At 43.1% G+C, this 18,838-nt stretch overlaps 1 protein-coding gene across 4 annotated transcripts in view; it reads left to right on the top strand.

Annotated features, from left to right (window-relative positions):
* The first annotated feature begins 1,107 nt into the window (after nt 1-1,107).
* The window catches only part of LOC121066996 (pleckstrin homology domain interacting protein), a 115,501-nt gene continuing 97,770 nt past the window's right edge, over nt 1,108-18,838 (top strand). For 2 of the 4 annotated variants that reach the window (XM_040550889.1, XM_040550886.1), the window contains exons 1-3: nt 2,478-2,720; nt 11,361-11,511; nt 11,614-11,712. In XM_040550889.1, coding sequence (XP_040406823.1) covers nt 2,490-2,720; nt 11,361-11,511; nt 11,614-11,712 — 481 coding nt within the window. In that variant the 5' untranslated portion in view covers nt 2,478-2,489. Of the gene's footprint in view, nt 1,509-1,638; nt 1,698-1,841; nt 1,872-2,027; nt 2,088-2,477; nt 2,721-11,360; nt 11,512-11,613; nt 11,713-18,838 lie in introns of those variants that run through there. The other 2 variants (XM_040550890.1, XM_040550887.1) reach the window with 2 other exon arrangements.

The raw sequence follows: 18,838 nt of genomic DNA, 5'->3' as shown, positions 1-18,838 counted from the left end.
CTTTTTTTTTTTTTTTTTTTTTTAAGATTCCTCCCTTTTTTAAACCTAACCACCAGCGGGCCTGCGCTTTGTTTCCCCCTTCCCGGCCCCGAGGGGCCCTCAGCACGCCCCGGGGCAGCGTTTTGGATCCCCCGGGGCCGCGTTTTGTGCTCCCCGGGGCCAGCCCCGCGTTACCTCCGCTCCCCGCTCGTCCGGCGGCTCCGCTCCCGGGGGCCGGCGGCTCCGGCGGCGAGGCGAGGACAACGAGCAGCGCCCTGAGGAGGAGGAGGAGGAGGAGGAGGAGGAGGAAGATGAGGATGAGGAGGATGAGGATGAGCTCAACCTACAGGCGCCCCCCAACCCCCGTGGCAGGAACCCGGCGCCCACACACGAGGCTGGGGGGGGGGGAGGGTTGGTGTTTTGTTTTGTTTTTTCTTTTTTTTTCCTCGTTTTTTTTTTTTTGTCCTAAAACCAACACGCCTGACTTATGCGCGGGTGCCGGGGGGCAGCGGAGCCCCCCCGGGTGGCGCCGCCTGAGGGGGGGGCGAAGGAAGGAGAAGGAAGAGGAGGTGGAGGAAGAGGAGGAGGAGGAGGAGGAGGAGGGCCGGCCTTCCCCCGCCAGCCCGCCTCCCCAGCGGGGCCGCGCTCCCCGGGGGCATTTTGGCTTCGCTCGCTTCCCGTGGCTGCGCCACCGAGGCTCGGCAACCTCCAGCCTCCGCGGCCCCTCCTCCTCCTCTTCCTCCTCCTCCTCGTCTAACCCCCCCCTCCCAGCTCCCTCCGTATCCCTCCGCGCTCCGGCCGCCCGCCCTCCCTCCCTCCCTCCCGCACGGCGCAGAGAAAAGCGCCGCTCCGACACCGAGCGGTCCTCCCGCCCCGCCATCTTCTGCCCGAGCCGCCCGCACACACACACACACACACACACAGAGCACGCGGCGCCCTCCCTCTTCTCCCCTCAGCCGGGGGGCGGCGAGGGCAGGAGGAGCGGGGCAGGAGGAGCGAGACCCCCCCCCCCCTTCTTCCACCTCCTCCTCCTCCTCCTCCTCCTCCTCCATCTTCCGCGGCGGGGGCTGGGGGCTCGGGGGAGGGGCGGCGCGGCGCCAGGGGCCGGCGGGGCTGAGGCGGGGGGCGCGGAGGGAGGAGGAGGAGGAGGAGGAGGAGGAGGAGGAGGGGACTCTTTCTCCGGGCGGAGGGATCGCGCTTTTGGCTGGCTGGCTGGCGGCGGCGGTGGCGCGGGCGGCCGCGAGTTGTTGTTTCCTCCTCCTCCTCCTCCTCCTGCCGCTGCCTGCCCGGGGCTCGAATGGTGGAGCCCAGCCTCGTCCCGCTGAACCGCCGGTGACAGCCGCCGGGCGGCCGCCTGCCGCTGGGCCCCGGCGCTGCCGCGGGAGCGCGGCCCGACCCCCCCCTTCCTCCTCCTCCCCCCCGCCCACCCCCCTCTCCCTCCTCCTCCTCCTCCTCCTCCCGCCGCTCCGGTCCTCGCCTCGCCATGTCCGGGGACGGCGGCAGCAGGCACACGGCGGAGCTGCGAGCGGGTGAGTGCCGGGGCGGCGGGCGCGGAGGGAACGAGGAAGGGAGGGAGAGGGAAAGGGGAAAAAAAAAAAAAAAAAAAAAAGGAGGGGGGGCTCCGCAGCCCTCAGCGCCTCTCCCCCGCTCTCCCCGCAGAGCTCTACTTCCTCATCGCCCGCTTTCTGGAGGACGGACCCTGCCAGCAAGCGGCTCAGGTAGGGGGCGGATGGCGCCGCCGGGGCCTGCCGGGGAGGGGGGAGGCCGGGCCGGGCCCCAGCAGAGGGCCCTCCCTTCCCTTCCCCTCCTTCCCCGAATTTATCGATTTTATTGTCCCCGTCCCCCTTTTGTTGTCGCCGCAGGTCCTGATCCGAGAAGTGGCGGAGAAAGAGGTAAGCGGCGCCGCTCGCCCCGCCCGCGGCCGCACGCCCCCCCCCCCCTTCCCCTTCTCCTTCCCCTCCCCTCGCCCCCCGCCCGGTGCCGGGGGGCGGCGGGGGGGTGCTCACGGCGCTGCCCCCCCCCCCCCCCCCTCTTGTCGCCCCCCGCAGCTGCTGCCCAAGCGCACGGACTGGACGGGCAAGGAGCACCCGCGCAGCTACCAGAACCTGGTAAGGCAGCGGCCGCCGGCTCGGCTCCGGCTCCTGCTCCTCCCCTCTCCTCCCTCCCCCCCTCCCTCAGCAGCCCGACCGAAAAATTGAATTTCCCGCAAAAAAAAAAAAAAAAAAAAAAGACTTTAAAAAAAAAAAAAAAACTTGGGGGGTTTGTTATTATTATTACTATTTATTTATTTTAACCGGGCCCTTCCCCTCGCGTTCCCCCTCACGCACGCGGCCGCGCGCAGCCCCCTCAGCCCTGAGGGGCACGGGGCCGCCGCCCGCACTGCGCGAGCCGCGGAGGCGCTGCGGACGTCACGGACGGGCCGCGGGGGGCGGGGCTTCGCTCCCAGGGGGCGGGGCCTCCGCGCGGTGGGCGGGGCCAGCCCCAAGGTGGGCGGGGCCAGCGGCGGCGGGATGGCGGGAGGCGGGGGCGCGCCTCGCCGCCCGCCCGTGCACACGCACACACGCACTTTTGCACGCTTGCACGCGGACTTGCACGCTTATGTGCCCACGCACATCCTCGCCGTTGCTCCCCCGGCTTGGGAGCTGCAGCGTGAGGCGTCCCGGTTCGCTCCCGAGATGCCCTGCAGGGCTTGCTGCTTGTTGTGCACAAGGATAGCCGGAGCAGCCAGGTTCACAGCCCAGGTTTGCTTCCCTTTCTTGCCTTTTTTTCCTCTTTTTTCCTCCCCTTCTTCTTTTCTTTCCTTTTTATCTTTTATCTCCCAGTGTGTGCTTTGCATCTCAGGTGGGGATCTGTGATAGAAAAGGTACTAATTCCCCTACTGTAGTTTGAGCCGCTCTCTGCTAACATAAATACACATGTATTTTGTTATCCTGTGAACTGTGGTAGTTGGGAAGACAGCAGTTAAGATGTCTGAATTGTGCCTGTTAACAACTTGTTGCCACTATTGTTTTCGTTACAGGTGCGCTATTGTGTACTTAAGTCTCTGAATTTCTGAATAACATTTCAGGGGGAGAGTGAGCCCTGTTTGTAGTGTTCATCAAAGCAAGGTTTCCCTTTGAGCTTTTGGGCTGTTTGTAGTAGTTCTGACCTCCACAAGTGAGATTTAGACATGTGGAGAACTTTTGAGTTCGTACAAAAAGAGAGGGAACAGCTCCCATCCATAATGCAGCCAGTAAACACCGGGTGGCATGGAGGTTGTTTTGAACATACATTGGTGAATGCTACAATGTGAGTTATGGTCTTTTCTTAGGGTTGGAACAATTTGTTTATTGTATTTTTTTTCCTAAACCAAGAGGTGAATTCGCTGAGGCATTGTAATGCATGTGGTTATTGAAGGCCGTATTTTCCATTCCAAGCAACGGTCACAAGCTGAGTGGTAAAACTTGGCACAAGTCACTCCCTTATTGTGTTTTATCCTTTAAAGGGATGGGGGTGCAGTCTCAGTGTATAATGGGTAAGGTTAAGCTAAGAAGCTTTAATGACAAGTTCATTCAAACCCTTCTTTGTTGGAATGCAGATGGATACTTAGAATAGGTACGTAATGACATAAGATGTACATCTCGTAATTTGGACTTGATTCCGAATCCATGTGTTTGTGGTAATTGGATCCGTATGGTGGTAATTGGGTCCCTTCTCTTTTCCTACTCTTCTTTTCTTAACAAAGGTTTCTTAGACTGGTGGTAAACATTTATGTGTCCTTTTCCACTTTGCCCCTACCTGGAAATGGGGGGGGGGGGGGGGGGGGGGGGGAAGCAGTTGGTTACTTTGATACTTCTCTCCTTCCTGGATGTTTGCTCTGGCTTCAGTTGTCAAAGACGTGTGAACTTTGTATCACTTGACATTTTAGGCTTGTGAAAACTGGCAGAGAAGTGTATTTGCAAGGTGAAGGTTGTTTCATACAAAAGAAGTGTTTTTTACAATGTCCTGTTCTCGTTAACAAAAACTCATTTAACTCTAACCCAGGAATCTTTAGCTGCAAAGCTAGAAGTTGGTGTTGATTTAGCCCTCTGTTCTTTCATTCTTCTAATGATAGAATTGCAATAAGATATGTGTATCTTTTTTTCTACCTTTAAGATGCTGACTTTTCTTTCTGCAGAAGGCGTGTTTTGTCATGCACTGGCACCCTTCCCCTGACTTGAATGCCTTGAACTTTCACTAAACTTTACAGAAAGGGCTGAGAAAAGCTAAGAATCAGAAGTCCTGATAAGTGTAATGTTAGAGGTGCGACTTTTACTCTAGAAGGGAGTAAAGGCTCTGTGCAACAGCTGATGGGATTTAACCCCAAGCTCCTGTTCTATTATTTGCAAACCCATGCCATTTATTACGGGTGTAATTATGTGGATCTAGTGGAGCGTATCTTTTCAAGAGACATTGTTCCTGGTTTTGTCCTCTTTTTGGAAACATTTATTTAGGAAATCTTATTAGAGTTAACTTTCTAATATTAAACCAAAACATGTAGTCTTAATATATTTTATTTCTGTGGCTTAATTTGTGCAAATAATGTTAAATTGAAAGCAATTTTCGTCTAGTAAATTACTTAAGTTTTTTTCTTTGGCCAATGAAAGCAAACATTTCATTTTCTTATAAGCTAACACCATGCTGTGCAGGCTTGTAATGCCACAGAAAAATGCATGAGCTCAGAAATGTCATTGTTCTGTGTTTTGTATTCTTCAGTGTCTTTTCTTAAACTCTAGTATTTCTATATTTTATTTTTTCCTGCAGTCACTATTTGGGGCATAAACTACTTGATTCTTGCTCTGAGGTTGAAGTCTCTTATTTCAGAGTGCCAAGGCTAGTGTTTCTGTTGCCAGTACTGCACCTGTGTGCTAGGGCCAAAGACTTTCTGAGAATTGTGTCCCTAGTACTCTACATACAGCCTAAGTACCAAGGGTGGCCAGACTCTTCAGGTCTCAGGATGTTTTTATTTTCTTGTATCAGTTGTGAAAACTTACTGAACTGCTATTTTTCTTTTCTTCTTGAGAGGCAGAGGATTTCTCATGATGGGGGATGAAAATTGAGGGCTCTCGAGAGGGTTAATAGCTCACTTCAGCAGAGTTGAGGGAGCCTTCTGAATTGCTTATAGGCTTTAAAACATGTTTATTAGGGCCCTGACACACAAACAAGCTATGGTGCATCATTTGACTCCAGGGTAATTGTTTTTTCATGTTCCAGTTTCACTGTGGGTGTAGCTGATCTAATTGTGTGCTGTTGCTGAAAGCTATCCAGTTCTGCTGCATCCTTTGTGTGCTCATCCAAGTGTACAGTCAGTCAGATAAGGGAGCTGAACTGTCTGAAAAATGAGCAGTACAACAATGATTTTCAGATGATTCAGCTGGCTCTGTGCGCTCAGCACCACGTGGGCCTTACACCGTCATGAGGGAGATGGTCGGAGGGCCTGGGGAGGGTTTGGGGGATCTGCTGGGGCTGTTCCTTTTCGGGGCAAGGTGGACTTCGGCTGGCAGAAGGTGACTGTTAAGATTCACTGTAGCAATTCAAAGCTATCACGGGGATGTTTTAGGTCTTCTAGCGTACAGGCACCACAGTGTATACACTCAGAACTATTGTGTTAACTGTCTTTGTCTTATCTGAAATATTCAAGTAACTGTGAGTTTCTCTGCAGGATTTTATTTATGTTGGTGATGGCTGAGGAGGGAGAAGGCAGAGAATCCCCATCGAATAGGATGATAGTGCAGTGGATTTAGTAGACAGTGCAACATGCTTTATTGTTCTCAGAAATTGTTTATTCCTATTTTGCTGACATTTGTCACTTCCTCTTCCCCTGCCCTGAATTACTAAATGTGGTTTAAAGTGAAAATGACGGGCTTTATATTTAGGCCATTCTAACGTTTGTTCTTTGTAACTTCATGCACCTTTGGGTAACCAAAGAGAGTGTCGGGGGACCAGGACGTTGACACTGTAAAATGTCACTGTGTTTCATTGTTCTTATACTTTCTAACGCAGTAAGGTCTTCTAGGCAGTGTTGTGGTTACTGTTTAATAATTCTGTTTCTTAATAAGTAACCAAGTAGTAAGTGGCTTGTTTCTTCACGAAGTCTTGTGCTGAAAAGGTATTCAATAGAACTGGGAAGAAAAATGAAACTTAAATCAAAGCTACCTTATCTAGTTTTTATTTACATTATTTTGAGGAAAGTCTGTATGGTATTTGGGAAGGTGGCCTGAAAGACTTAGACGTGGTGGTATGAAAACCTGTGAAACGGTTGGGATCCTTAGCAATGTCTTTGGTCTCATTATTGGTATTGCTGTTGGACATATGTAAACTTAAATAGCTGCTTTTTAGTTCTACAATACCAGCATTTCTGTCCTACAGATTACTCCCATAGCTGGTAGTTCAGGTGATGTTACAGCTTCTCTGTTGAAACCATTATATTTGTGCAAAGATTAATTATATTTGTGCAAAGATTAATTGTGCAAAGAACCAATTCCCTTTCATTACCTCAGGAGCAAGCCAGTGTATGTCAGTGAGCTGCTTTACACTCGTTCTTTCAGGCTGAGACTAAGATTGTGAAAGATGGACTAAAGGGGACTATTAAGTTTCTAAAGTGCACCTTCTCTTAAAGAAAAAACAAAAAAAAAAAAAAAGAAAAAAAAACACAGAGGTTTGGAATGAGTCTAGTACAGACATATAGGTGCATCTGTGCTGACAGTAGTACATACAGTTGAAAGTTTTGGTCCACGAGGCTGAAAGTGCTACTACAGTTGTTCATAACTTACCATGTGGTAAGTAGCAAGCTTGCAGCAGGTTGTTTATACTAAGGTTTGTGGGGATTTATCTGCTCTGGTCTTAACCACTAAAAGTATTAAGTAGTTGAAAACCAGATCATGTATTCCTAGGACAGCTGGTTTTTCATACGGGTCTATTTCATGTTAAAATAAAAGGCATTCTGTAGGGAGTACTGGCTGAAGATCCGCATGCTTTTAGATCATGCATCGTTGGAAGGTACACCAGAAATAAATGTTTCTGGGAAAATCGCTAATTCTCCAACTCTCACCTTTGTTGTTCCACCTCCCCCCATGAAAATGATTCAGAGAAAAGTAATTGCATGTTATTGCAATTCCTAATTTTAAAGCACTAAGGCAGTAGCTAGCGGTACAGGGTTCTCAATTTGATGGATGGTCTGATATAGTACAACAATTACTGTAACTCAATTTGGAGCTTGTTTTGGGTAATAAATTGTACAGCACAGTAGTTAAAGCTGGCTTGGCTGCTGGTTTTAGTAAGGTTGAGCTTTGATCTCTTGAAATAAAAGTAGCTGACTGACTTAGATCCTGTTAAATGTTCTTGCGTGGAAGTGTGCTCTTCAGAAAGATGTGTGCCGTTAGACTTGCAGTAAAGCATGTGAACTGTTAGCATGGGGGAAAAACCAGCAACACTTTGGAAAACGTTTCAGTATGCATAGTGCTTGGAGGAGGCTCCAGAAGAGGGTTATATTTTACTTGGTGTCTAAAAGAGTCTGTGTGTAACTGAATTATGCATTACAAATTTAACTAAAGAGTCTAGGTTAAATTATGGTTCTGTTGATTCATTCATTGTGATTCTGACGCTGAATTATTCTGCAGAGTCATGCAGAAGGAACATATAAGCACTTATGTCTATTTCAAAGGTAATAATGTTTTGAATGTTAGTCCAAATAGCTGTGTAGCAGCGTTTAGTGTATTCTCATGCAGTTCATCTGGGATAAGTAAAGTTGGGGGTAGGAGATGAAGGGTGAACTTGAGGGTAATGCAGCTTCTTATTGTCTAGAAAATATTATTCATGCTTAACGTCTGAAAAATTTGCGCTTTCTAACGGTTCTGATTCTTATTATAGTAACGTTTAAGAAATATTACTCTCTTGTTTTCTTTGTGTTTTGAACTAGAAGTGAGTTAGCTCGTCCTTTTCCTTACAAAAGCCTGTCTTCTGCATTTCTGGTGGAGGAGCAGGACAGAGTTAGATGTTGCAGACAGCCTAATGGGAGGAGGACAGAAACCAGCTAGAATTTCATCTAGGTGGGGCTAGCAGGAAAAAAAATCTGTGTTTATTTACTGTTTGACATCACAATTTTGGCATAAAATTTTAAAATTAGTGTTTGTAGAGTCCAGTCTGCTTTTCATTTAGAGCTGTATGAATTTTAAATACTTGTACATCTGTCATGTTTTTTTTTTCCTTCTACTTTCTCCTCCTGGGATCAAAACAAATTTCCATCATTCTATTGGCTTGTCACGAGCTTCTCTATTTTTGACAAAGCTTGTAAAGTATCCTTTTAAAGAGTAATTTTATTTCTTTTTTTGTCACTTAAATCTGACTTGAAAGTACTTAATTTTTAAGAGGGCAGTAGGTATATTTTATGTTGGTTTTAGCTTTTTTATGGTTTGTCAAAAAGGGAGGAATTTGTAGAACTAAGATGAATTTGTTTAAATATTTTTTTTCATTTGTGACTTCTACTGTAATGCTAGTACTCACATACAGAAATGAATAGTGTTGAGATTTTTGTTTCCTCAAGGAGAAGAAAGTACCCAGAGAAAACTTACCTAATAGTGTGTTTTTAACAAATAATTTAAGTTCCCTCATTTACTTTTTTTTTATGGAAGGAGAAAAAGGAAAGGAGCAGGTCTAAATAAAACTAAAAATGAAAGAAGAGGTTTTTACCTTAGCAGATTTGTACAGTGAAATGAGCCTTATTTTACTTTTTAAAAATTTCCTCTATGTGCTTTTGTCTTACACCATCAATGGTACTTTCTTATATATGGTTCCTGGAATTTGTTTTATAAACTTCCTTGAACTGCCAACCGTTTAAATGGCCTGTGTCACTCATTCAATTTTATTTTTGTTTAGCATACAGCTCGCTTAGTATTGTTGAATCAGTTTGTTAATGAGCTGGGCTTGGTAGCAAACAATGATTACTCGGAAAAATGCTGTTCTGAAGTATCACGGTACTGCTGCGTAACGTGGCACGAATGGCTGCGTTCTCACAAAGGGACAAGAAGAGACTGTAGCGTGGGTGAAAGGTATGTTTTAAGATGATCGTACCTACTAAAAACGTTAAGAATAATATGAATAGATCCCTCTTTTTCAAATCATTTGCTTCAAAAACTGCAGGAAGAACTGAGCCTACCTTGTTTCTGCTAAACCACAAAAAAATGAACACATGGCTTCTGACAAATCATGAGATGGATGACTCAAATGCAAGCTAGCTGTAGTTTGGGAATGTGTCAACGCTGATTTGCTTCATTTGCTTTAGATTTTGTGCACTTGTGAGGATGTTTTTAAAAAAATGTGTTGAGCAGGATAAAATGACAACCTCATTGCATAGGTAGCTTAGTGCTGCTATTCGAACAACAGCAACAACAAAACCTAGTTGTTAGTCGTTGGGAGGTAAGTTCACATTCCAGAGATGTGAAGTCTGGATGCAGATAGATCAGCACAAAGGGCTGTATTCGTTAAGTTTTTGTGCTCCTTTTCATAGGAGCAAAGGAGAATAAAAGCCAAGGAAATAGATCTGGGATGTTGATAGTGGGAACCGTACATAGCTTTGTCACTACTTGCAGTTATTCTAATATTTTAGGGCACTCAAGCGTGTGTTTTGACTGTGATTCCTCCTTCTCTAAAGACAAGCGAGTTTCATTTCCATGTTACTGATAAGAAAAATGAATCAGAATCGCAGGTTCTCAGTTCAGTGAGATTATTTTTTTTCTCATTTAAGAGTGCCTCTCTGATGTCATTAAATTTACCCAAATGAACTAATCTGTATAATCAACTGCAGCTTTTCAGTATTCTTTAAATAATTTCTAATATTTTTAAAAAAAATAAGCCCTTTTTTTTTTTTAAACTTGTGTGAATTTTGCAAGTCATTTAACTTTGGGGTAGTCAAATTCAGCAGCTTGCAAGGCCTTCTACAGATGAAATGTGATTCATAAAAGAGTACCAGAAGAGGAAACTTCTCCTCCTTCACTGGAAGGCTGGGGTGGTGGGAATTACCTGTGTAAGCAGGGCTTTTCCAGAGCCTGTTTCAGATACCAGCAGCCTTTATGTTAGCAGATTGTTGGGACACATGAAGCGATTACAGTGTGTCAGCAAGAGAGGAGCACGTCTGATGAAGAATGAGGTGTATTCCTATTAATTGGCTGTAGTACAGAAGCATCGGTCTGCCTAAAATGTCAGTCACGGCCTTTTGTAGTTGCAGAGCAGCAAACCATCACAAGCTTTTGCTGCAATACTGTTGTGGTTTTCTTGTTTGTTTTCTGCAATGTAAATGTAAACCTGTGAAGACACATTTTAGGCTGGATGAGGACTTAAACTACTACATGCCAACTGCTGTACTAGGACAGAAGAAGATTGAATTTCTATTCTCTATCTTAGTTGTCTTGTTTTAAATATTCTTTGCTATGTTTTAAACTGACAATAACATGCATTTTAAAAATACCTTTTGTTAACAGAAAGCTTTGTGTTAATGGGATTTTACTGTTGTATATATTTCAAAGCTTTTATGTAAAGACATATAAGATGATGTTACACAAGATGATCTTTTGATCTATAATAATGGTAGTTCAAAAGAATGAACTGGTTTTGTCTGGGCTGCTGTTAATAGTGGTTTGGCATTGGTATAATCATGTGGTGAGGTCTGTTGTGGATAATAGGAGCGTGCTTTGGTACCCTGTAGCTGAAAACTGAGCAGTAAGAGAAAGGCCATATTCATAGTCTTATACAAAATAGTATTTTAGTACAAAACTGGTATACATGTATACCAGTTTTAAAGTTGTGTTACTTAAGTCAACATTTTGTTTTATGTGCTTTAGATGTTTTAAAAAATCCAGTTGTGGAGCTTCAACGAGGTCTTGTAAACTTATACAAGTTGTGGCAGAATGCCTCTGTGTCAGGTGTCTGTCTTTCACAAAGCTATGTTACTTACTTAATATATTTGAATCTTCCAACAATTCTGTAAATATTGCTGTCCTTAGAATCCTTGTCTCATTCTTCTGTTACAGTAATTGAAATCGACCAGACAGATAATTAAATGTAATATTGAATGTTCTTTACATTTTTCACTGTTACAGAGCAGCTTATTAGTCTTTGACCAACTGTGCTTTAAAGTCTCAGTAGTAGATACCAACGGTTCTCTGTACAAGTAGCGTGCTCTGAATAGAAGAAATTAATTGGGACCAGCTGGAATGAGTTATTGTACTTAAAGGTCATTATGTTTTTATCTTTCATATACTCTAATTTTCTTCAGGATTCGTGTAATGATCTGAGCAAAAAAGTGTGGTAATTTGTCAAAAATATTACGTTCTTTCTTATCAAATGTTTTGTTTACTCTTTCATAATAGGTGAAATATTACAGACATTTGGCACCTGATCACTTGCTTCAAATATGTCATCGACTAGGACCACTTCTAGAGCAAGAAATTCCCCAAAGTGTCCCTGGAGTGCAGACGCTATTAGGAGCTGGCAGACAGTCTTTGCTTCGTACAAACAAAAGTATGAAAACTGTGCGAGAGTTTTGAGAGTTCTTTGTATTTCATGCCTCTTCTGCATTTTTGTGTGAGGAAAAACATCTGTTGTGTAATTCTTTTAAAACAGGTTGCAAGCACGTTGTATGGAAGGGATCTGCTCTTGCTGCATTACACTGTGGGAGGCCTCCAGAGTCACCTGTAAACTATGGCAGTCCACCTAGCATAGGTAAGTCAATTTTAGTACAGCATTGCCCTTGTACTACCTGGCTCCCAGGGTAATTGATTATAGTAATGATGAGAGCTAGATAGTAGTTCTGTTTGTTTGGCTGTTTGTGTCATGTCTTGCATTGAATATTACTTTTTACTAAGATGTCATAACTGGCCATATTTTCGACTTTGTATGTGGAAAAAAAAAAACAGATACTGTAAATTCATGCACCAGTTCTGCTCTTAAATTAGTTATTTTTGTCTTTGAAGCATGCAACTGAATAAATTTAATTTTAGCAGTGAATATATACAAATAAAACGAATTTATTAAAGATGTAATAATGCTGTCAGTAGATGAATAATTCATATGCTGGACCAACTTAAAACCAGAATGACATCGTCTGCACCCATTGTTGGACAGAATAAGTCTCACAGACTGGTGATGGTTTTCTTTGGAAAAATTTAAGTGTCCTGTAGAAGTGATACTCTCTGCTCTTTGGTCTATGCAGTAATTTTGTAGCTCTGCTTTAGTTTGCTGTGTTACATTACCAAGCACGTGCTATCTGTCCTGCTGAGAAACTGGAGGAGGCTAGTGTGTGTATACCCTATATATACACATATAATTAATATATATAATATGTATCTAGTTGGTATTTTTAAGCTCTCATACCTTTGTCACTAAAATATGTTCTGTTAGCTTTCAACCTTTTAACAAGAAGTTGCATTTTCTTGTTCTCAATTGCTAAGAGAATGAAGATGTGGCGTTTTAGGAGATTGTTTAAAGAGCATCCTTTTCCTTTTGTTGTGAATGGGAAAACTGTGCAAAATCACTTGTCTTTTCATCTTTTTTCTGCTGATGTCTAGGGGGAGGTTAAGGCCAGATTACCAGCAAGGATTATACCAAGGCAGTAGTTGCAGGTGCAAATGCAGTGTTGGATGAGGTTGGAAGGAGGGTAGATACCCAGTTTTTAATCAGCTCATTCACATTCACTCAGCCCCTGATCATTTTGTCTCCATTGTGGGCGCTTAGAGTTGGCCCCTTTCAGAGGCAGGTCTTTGCACCTTTACAAGGGCATGTTGTAGTTTTCAGTGATTGATGACTTGTTTACCATTAGTTTGCACCCCTGTTCTTGTCTCCCATATAAGTAAAGTTTGATGAGATCTAGCGAACAACTAGCACAGGATGCCATTCTTTTTACTTCTTAAGATGAGTGAACGAAGATATACTTAGTATCTTTTTAAGGTGTTATTTTGATCTGTAATCTATTCTCTGTTAAAACTATTTGTAGGAAGAAAATCTGAAAATATGATGTATATTAATACTAGTATTTCTCCATAGTTCAGTCAGGGGCCTGATTTTTCATCCGTACATATGTGCATGAATATTCAGAAAAGCATATTCAAAAATTCTTACAAGTCTTCAGAGTACATCAAGCATCTAACTGCTTCTAAAAGAAACAGGACAGTGGTTAGTCAAAGGTAGGCCTCAAATAAGCTAATTTACACCTCCTTTCCTGAAAGCTATTTAAGCACCTGTTTAGTCACTGTAAAGTATAAACACCATGTGGCTGTAAGAGGAGGGAAAAAAATTCCCAGAAGCTTTCTCTGCATTTCATGAGCAACAGCAATGATATACTGACATTTTTAATTTATTTATTTTTTTAAATCACAAAGCAAGGACATAAATATGTAATCCATAATTACTTATTGGGCATAGTGGCTCTTTTTAACACATGGGAGGTTTAAGAACCTGGGAAACTACTGGAGGTGAGAGGACAAGTTGAGATGCCTTGAGGAGTAAGTAATGGTGCAGCAGCGGGTTTCTGGATCAAATCAAACAGTTCATTGCTTAAGCAGTCTTCAGTTTTGTGCTTCTATGATGCAATGCATCACTGATAAAAGATGGGCTGCTGTGAAGGCCATGGTAAAAAAGAGAGAACTGAAGATACATTGGGTGAGCTACTAAGTAGCAATGGACAAATATACAGCTAAGTGCTGTACAGAACAGAGCTATTTTAAATGAGATATCTTACCATTACAGTTTTTTGAAGTCTGAGCTCCTTTTGAGCAATATTGGTAGCCTGTAAGGTTTCCATAAATTGGGATATTTAAAAAACATGTATTATGTTTATATATAAATAAAAATAAATTGAGACTGCTCAATTTGGGCTCTCTATATTATTCCTAGTGTTCTAAGAGTCTCCAAGTCAAATCTCAAAGTGCACACCATCACACTTTACCCAAAGGATTACAGTTCTGTCTTAAGCTGAAGCAGAGACATGCTACAGCTAAGAAGCTTTGAAGTCGAGCGCTGCCAACTTTGACTTGGTCAGATGGCAAAGTATTTGGTGTTCTAGTGGCTTGTTTTATTTTAAGGTGAAAGATGCATACTTCCCATGATGCTTTTGTAGGTGTTTGGTATATAGGGAGAGGACATGGCATTGCTGGGTTTTCAGAGCTTCCTCCGCTAATGTGCATACTGTTCTGGGGCGGTTCACCAAAACCCTCTTGTAGTACCTACTTTAATTCGGTAGGTTTTTGTTTACAGATGTTATTTTGGTATTCATTTAAAGAATTGTTCCAATGTTGTGCTCCAGATGTGGAGGGAGAAGTGCTTGTGGCTGAGTATTTCCCTTTCTGAGTGGCTGTGTGCTGTTGTGAACATTGTAAACTTAGACAATCTTGGGCTGGATGAGCAGCTCTATCTGCAAGGTGTCTGGAGGACAGAGCTGTCTAATAGCTTAGATTTCCTTAGTAGTGGTTGTCTTAACTTTCTCAATGCTTGGCAATGTGTTTTAAAACACATTTGAAATCAGAGCAGCAGAAGACGCAGACTGTTCTGCTTTGTACTTTGGCTTAATCCACGGTACATATTTTTTTAAGGGGAAAAGACCAGTGCGTGAAGTCTCTGTCAGCTAGATAGCAAAGAAACTTCTAGTTGCCACGGTAGAGAAGTTAACTGTTAGGAGAAATAACTTTCAGGCTGTTTATAGGAAGAACAAGTAGGGCTTTCTAAGTAAATGTTATTTTTACTGAACCTTTTGCAGAGCTCTGAATATTTGCAAAATTATAGTTATTTCAACATACCATGTTTTTCATGACCAATAATTTCCTTTTCCGAACGTTGAGATAAGTGCTGGTAACTGCATGTTTTCAACTGTGAAGTGTATTTGGATTTTTTGGATGTCTGGTTCAGACCTGTGTGTTAAAGCATTTGTGTTTGGTTTATCCTGTTCTAGTCTGATCCTTCGAATGAAATTGGGAACTGGAATGACACTTTCATAAATAACATTAGATACTAGATTGCATTTTCTTACATAGCTAGCCCCTTTTCCACTAGGAGAGCTATATTTTACGTATTTGTGCAACAAAACATTTGGAAACTCATGTTCTCAGGGCTGTATGTATTTCATATGGAGAGCCCGCTAATGGTTGAGGAATGGGAAGAAGTATTTCTATGTTGTGCAAGCTTTTTCCTTCGTTTACATTTTTCTAAGCATATTTGCACGTTTCCTAGTTTGATGGATGGATGTAATTACAATGCTGAAAGGATATTCTTTAGTTTAAAAATTTCGTGCACGTTGTGCCAGCTGCCTTGTGACTTCTTTACACAGTTAAAATACATCTGTACAAATACGTGCTGCAGCAGAAAACTATAAAGTATCTGTAGAATATGATAAAGAGAAACAAACTTGAGTAATAAATAATGTTTTTCCAGTTGATATTGTTTGTGCAACATAAGCACTAAGATAGTTAATTAAGAACACAAAGAGCTATGTCATATGTTCTTTTGTATTGTTAAAGATCCCTGCAGAAACAGAAATAGAACTCTTTCAGTAATTTTCAGGAACTGCTGAAAAAGCACAGAACCAAAGCTTAAAGCTGTGAGTTCAAAGCTCTTGGGGAAGCTGGTCATCCATGTGTGAAGAGCTGAATGAGACTGGCTGCTCGTTCCCTGATAATGAAGAATGTTTTTCTTGATTGATGAACATATATCTGTCTTCGAGAAATACTATTTCATTGTCTTGCTGAATAGTGTGCTTCAAGAAACGTTCTGAGAGATTTTCTATTTTTCTCACAGTTTCTATATTAGATGATCCTGCTGTTTCGGCTGTAAACAGAACACGATGTTCTGCTAGTGGTGTAGATGTTTGTTTTTAGAAATTTAGTAAATACTTTAGGCCTAAAAGCTAACTTAAGAGTACTTTGCATAATATACTCCTGTTACAGTAAAAACAAACAAACAAAACCAAAATAAACTAACCCGAAAGACCAGCTTTAGGTTTTGAATATTAGCGACGCAATACATTTAAATTCTGTGTAAACTAATGTTGTTATGTGTGTTTATTCAAGTACAAAGTGAATTATACTAAAATAAATACCTTCTTTTTATGCAAAACCAAATGTTATAGAAGTCCTAAGGTCCTAATATTTTGACTGAGATATGTAACAAGTAATATGCTGGGTGTAAGTGGGATTATACTGAAGTTAGGGAAGAGTTTGGAAATGCTTGGGATTGCATAGCTTTCATTTGTTGCATGCTACCTTTGCAAGCATCTCGCCCCCCATTTCTCTAAATTGGTAAGGGTTTGGCACCTACTTTCACTGAGCAAGTAAATTTTATATGTAAAGTTTTGGGTGTATGTAGACCTTGCATACACTCGGATATGCTCCAGTGAGAAATCAGTTTGCCTTTACCGTGTCCTGAGACAAGTTCTGGCTCAGTCAGTTGCTAGCTTTATCTCACTTTAGATGGGTGATGAAAATTGCCTATAAGCCGGAAGACGTGGAGTACTGCTTAGAGTTTGGAAGTCAAACAGAGAAATGGTGGGAAGGTAGATGTCAGTTCAAGCTGCTTTTCTGATCCTGGACGTCTTGACAGAAGGGGTGGAGGAGGGAGGAAGAAAACCTGAGTGCGTGAGGAGTTTAATGTTATTCGCTTAGACAGTGACAGGAGGAGTCTGGCAGTCTTGTTGTTTTAAACAACTGCAAATGCCTCGGTATTCACTAGAGGTGTGCCTAGGCTCTCAAGCTATGCAACTCGTTCCGTTATGGCTAAGAGTTGTGAATAAAATGCGTTTCTCAAGTGTCCTTCAAGATTTGCTTTGAACCTGGTTTCATTTTTGTGTGAATGGAAGGGGAACAAAGTTGGTTTCTGTTCTTCAGAATAGAACTTTTAATTAAACACAACTCCAGAAGGGAAGAAAATGAAAAATAAACCATAAAGACTTCTGTATGTGCTTTTTTATGTAAGGTAAAGCACGTTGCTCTCCCCCATCTTTAAAGGCATATTTCACATTCAAGGATAAGACCATGTAAATAAGGTGATGAAGCTGGTCACTTGGATAAAAAAAAATAAAGTAAAATAAAAAAAGCCAAGGGGGGAAAAAAAAAAGGTCAGCATAGCTAATACTGCACTGTCTTTCAGAAACCAGAATTTATCTTTACAGATTGCTGTATTTCTATGAGCTGCTTGTTCTATTTTGGGTACAGAGTGAGCTAGAGACTTTCTAAAACTTTGAAGGCATTCAGGTTGGTGCCTGCCACGTGCCTTTTGAGTGGGAGAAAGCCTGATACAATCTTTCACAAGTTCTATTGAAAACTCCTACCATTTTACATTCAGCAGCTTTATGTATGTTAAATTTTAAATTGTTCTGAGGGAAAGCAAAAAATTAAGGTGATCTTGACTCTGAGATGTGGTTTTCAGATTAATGCTGTTAGTAGCAGTGAATCATAACAGTAGAAGTGAGATTTTAAAAATAAAGTTCCATTTTACTAAGTTGTCTAAAGAGCCCAAGTCTCTGTTTTTCAGTTTATGTTTCTAAGTGACTTTTAAAAATAAATAAATGTATTTAAGTGTTTGCCTTGATGGGTAAAGAATCCCATGTTTCTCACTCCCCTCATCTGCAACTCCCCCCACACACTTTTTTTTTTTTTTTTTTTAGTCTAGTAAAGGGCCATAGTAACTTGTAGGTAACCTTGCCTTCAAAGGGGAGGCTGGACCTGGTGACTTCCTGAGGTTGGAGAGGACTTGTAGCATTCTGCGACTCTGCAGTAATAAAAGTACAAGCTCTTCTGGTATTGAATCTGGTGAAGGGTGTGAAGGAACACACAAAGGGCTTCTACATCATCAGGAGGAGGAGTAGGGCTGTCTGCTGAATGGGGTCAGGATCAGAGACCTGGGGCTGTTCAGCCTGGAGAAGGGGAGGCTCAGGGGATCTCATCACTGTGTATAAATACCTGAAGGGTGGGTGCAAGGAGGATGAAGCCAGGCTCTTTGCAGTGATGCCTAGTGCCAGGATAAGAGGTAACGGGCACAAATTGGAACACAGGAGGTTCCCTCTGAACATCTGGAAGCACTTCTTCACTGTGTTGGTGGCTGAACAGAGTTGCCCAGAGTTTGTGGAGTCTCCCTCCCTGGAGACCTTCAAAAGCCACCTGGATGTGGTCCTGGGCAGCCTGCTCTGGGTGGCCCTGCTTAAGTTAGGGGGTTGGAGCAGGTGGCCTCCAGAGGGCCCTGCAAACCCCAGCTGTTCTGGCATTTGGTATGAGCAGAAATGCTTGGCTCAAAGGATTGACTGGCAAATGGGCTGTTTGATGATGGTGCACACTGGGGGCTAATACTAGGACCTGCACTGTTTAACATCTTCAGTAGCGACTTGGATGATGGAACACCAAGTTTGCAGACAATGCAGCCTGAGGGGTGGTGGTTGATACATCAAAGGGACTGTGCTGCCATTCAGAGGGCCCTTATGAGGCTGGAGAAATGGATGAACAAGATGTGGGGGTTTCTCTCTGCTGGGCAGCCGAGCTCCACCACAACTGCTGTCTCACTCCCCCTCCTCAAAGGAAAAGGGGGAGAAAATACGATGAGAAGGGCTCAAGGGTTGAGATGAGGACAGGGAGATGACTCAACAATTACCATCACAGACAAAAACAGATTCAGCATAGGGAGATTAATATAGGTTATTGTCTATCACTAGCAGGCTAGAGCAGTGAGAAACTAAAAACAAACTAAATCCACCCTCTTCCACCTCCTTGCCCAGAGCGGTGCAGGGGAATGAGGGCTGCGGTCAGTCCCTGATGCTTCATCTCCGCTGCTCCTTCATGGTCACTCTCGGTCCCTCCCACAGGATGCCGTCCTT

Source organism: Cygnus olor, chromosome 3 (assembly GCF_009769625.2).
Source record: "Cygnus olor isolate bCygOlo1 chromosome 3, bCygOlo1.pri.v2, whole genome shotgun sequence".
NCBI lineage: Eukaryota > Metazoa > Chordata > Aves > Anseriformes > Anatidae > Cygnus > Cygnus olor.
Note: the sequence above shows the minus strand (reverse complement) of the source record. Positions and strands in the feature narration are given on the sequence as shown.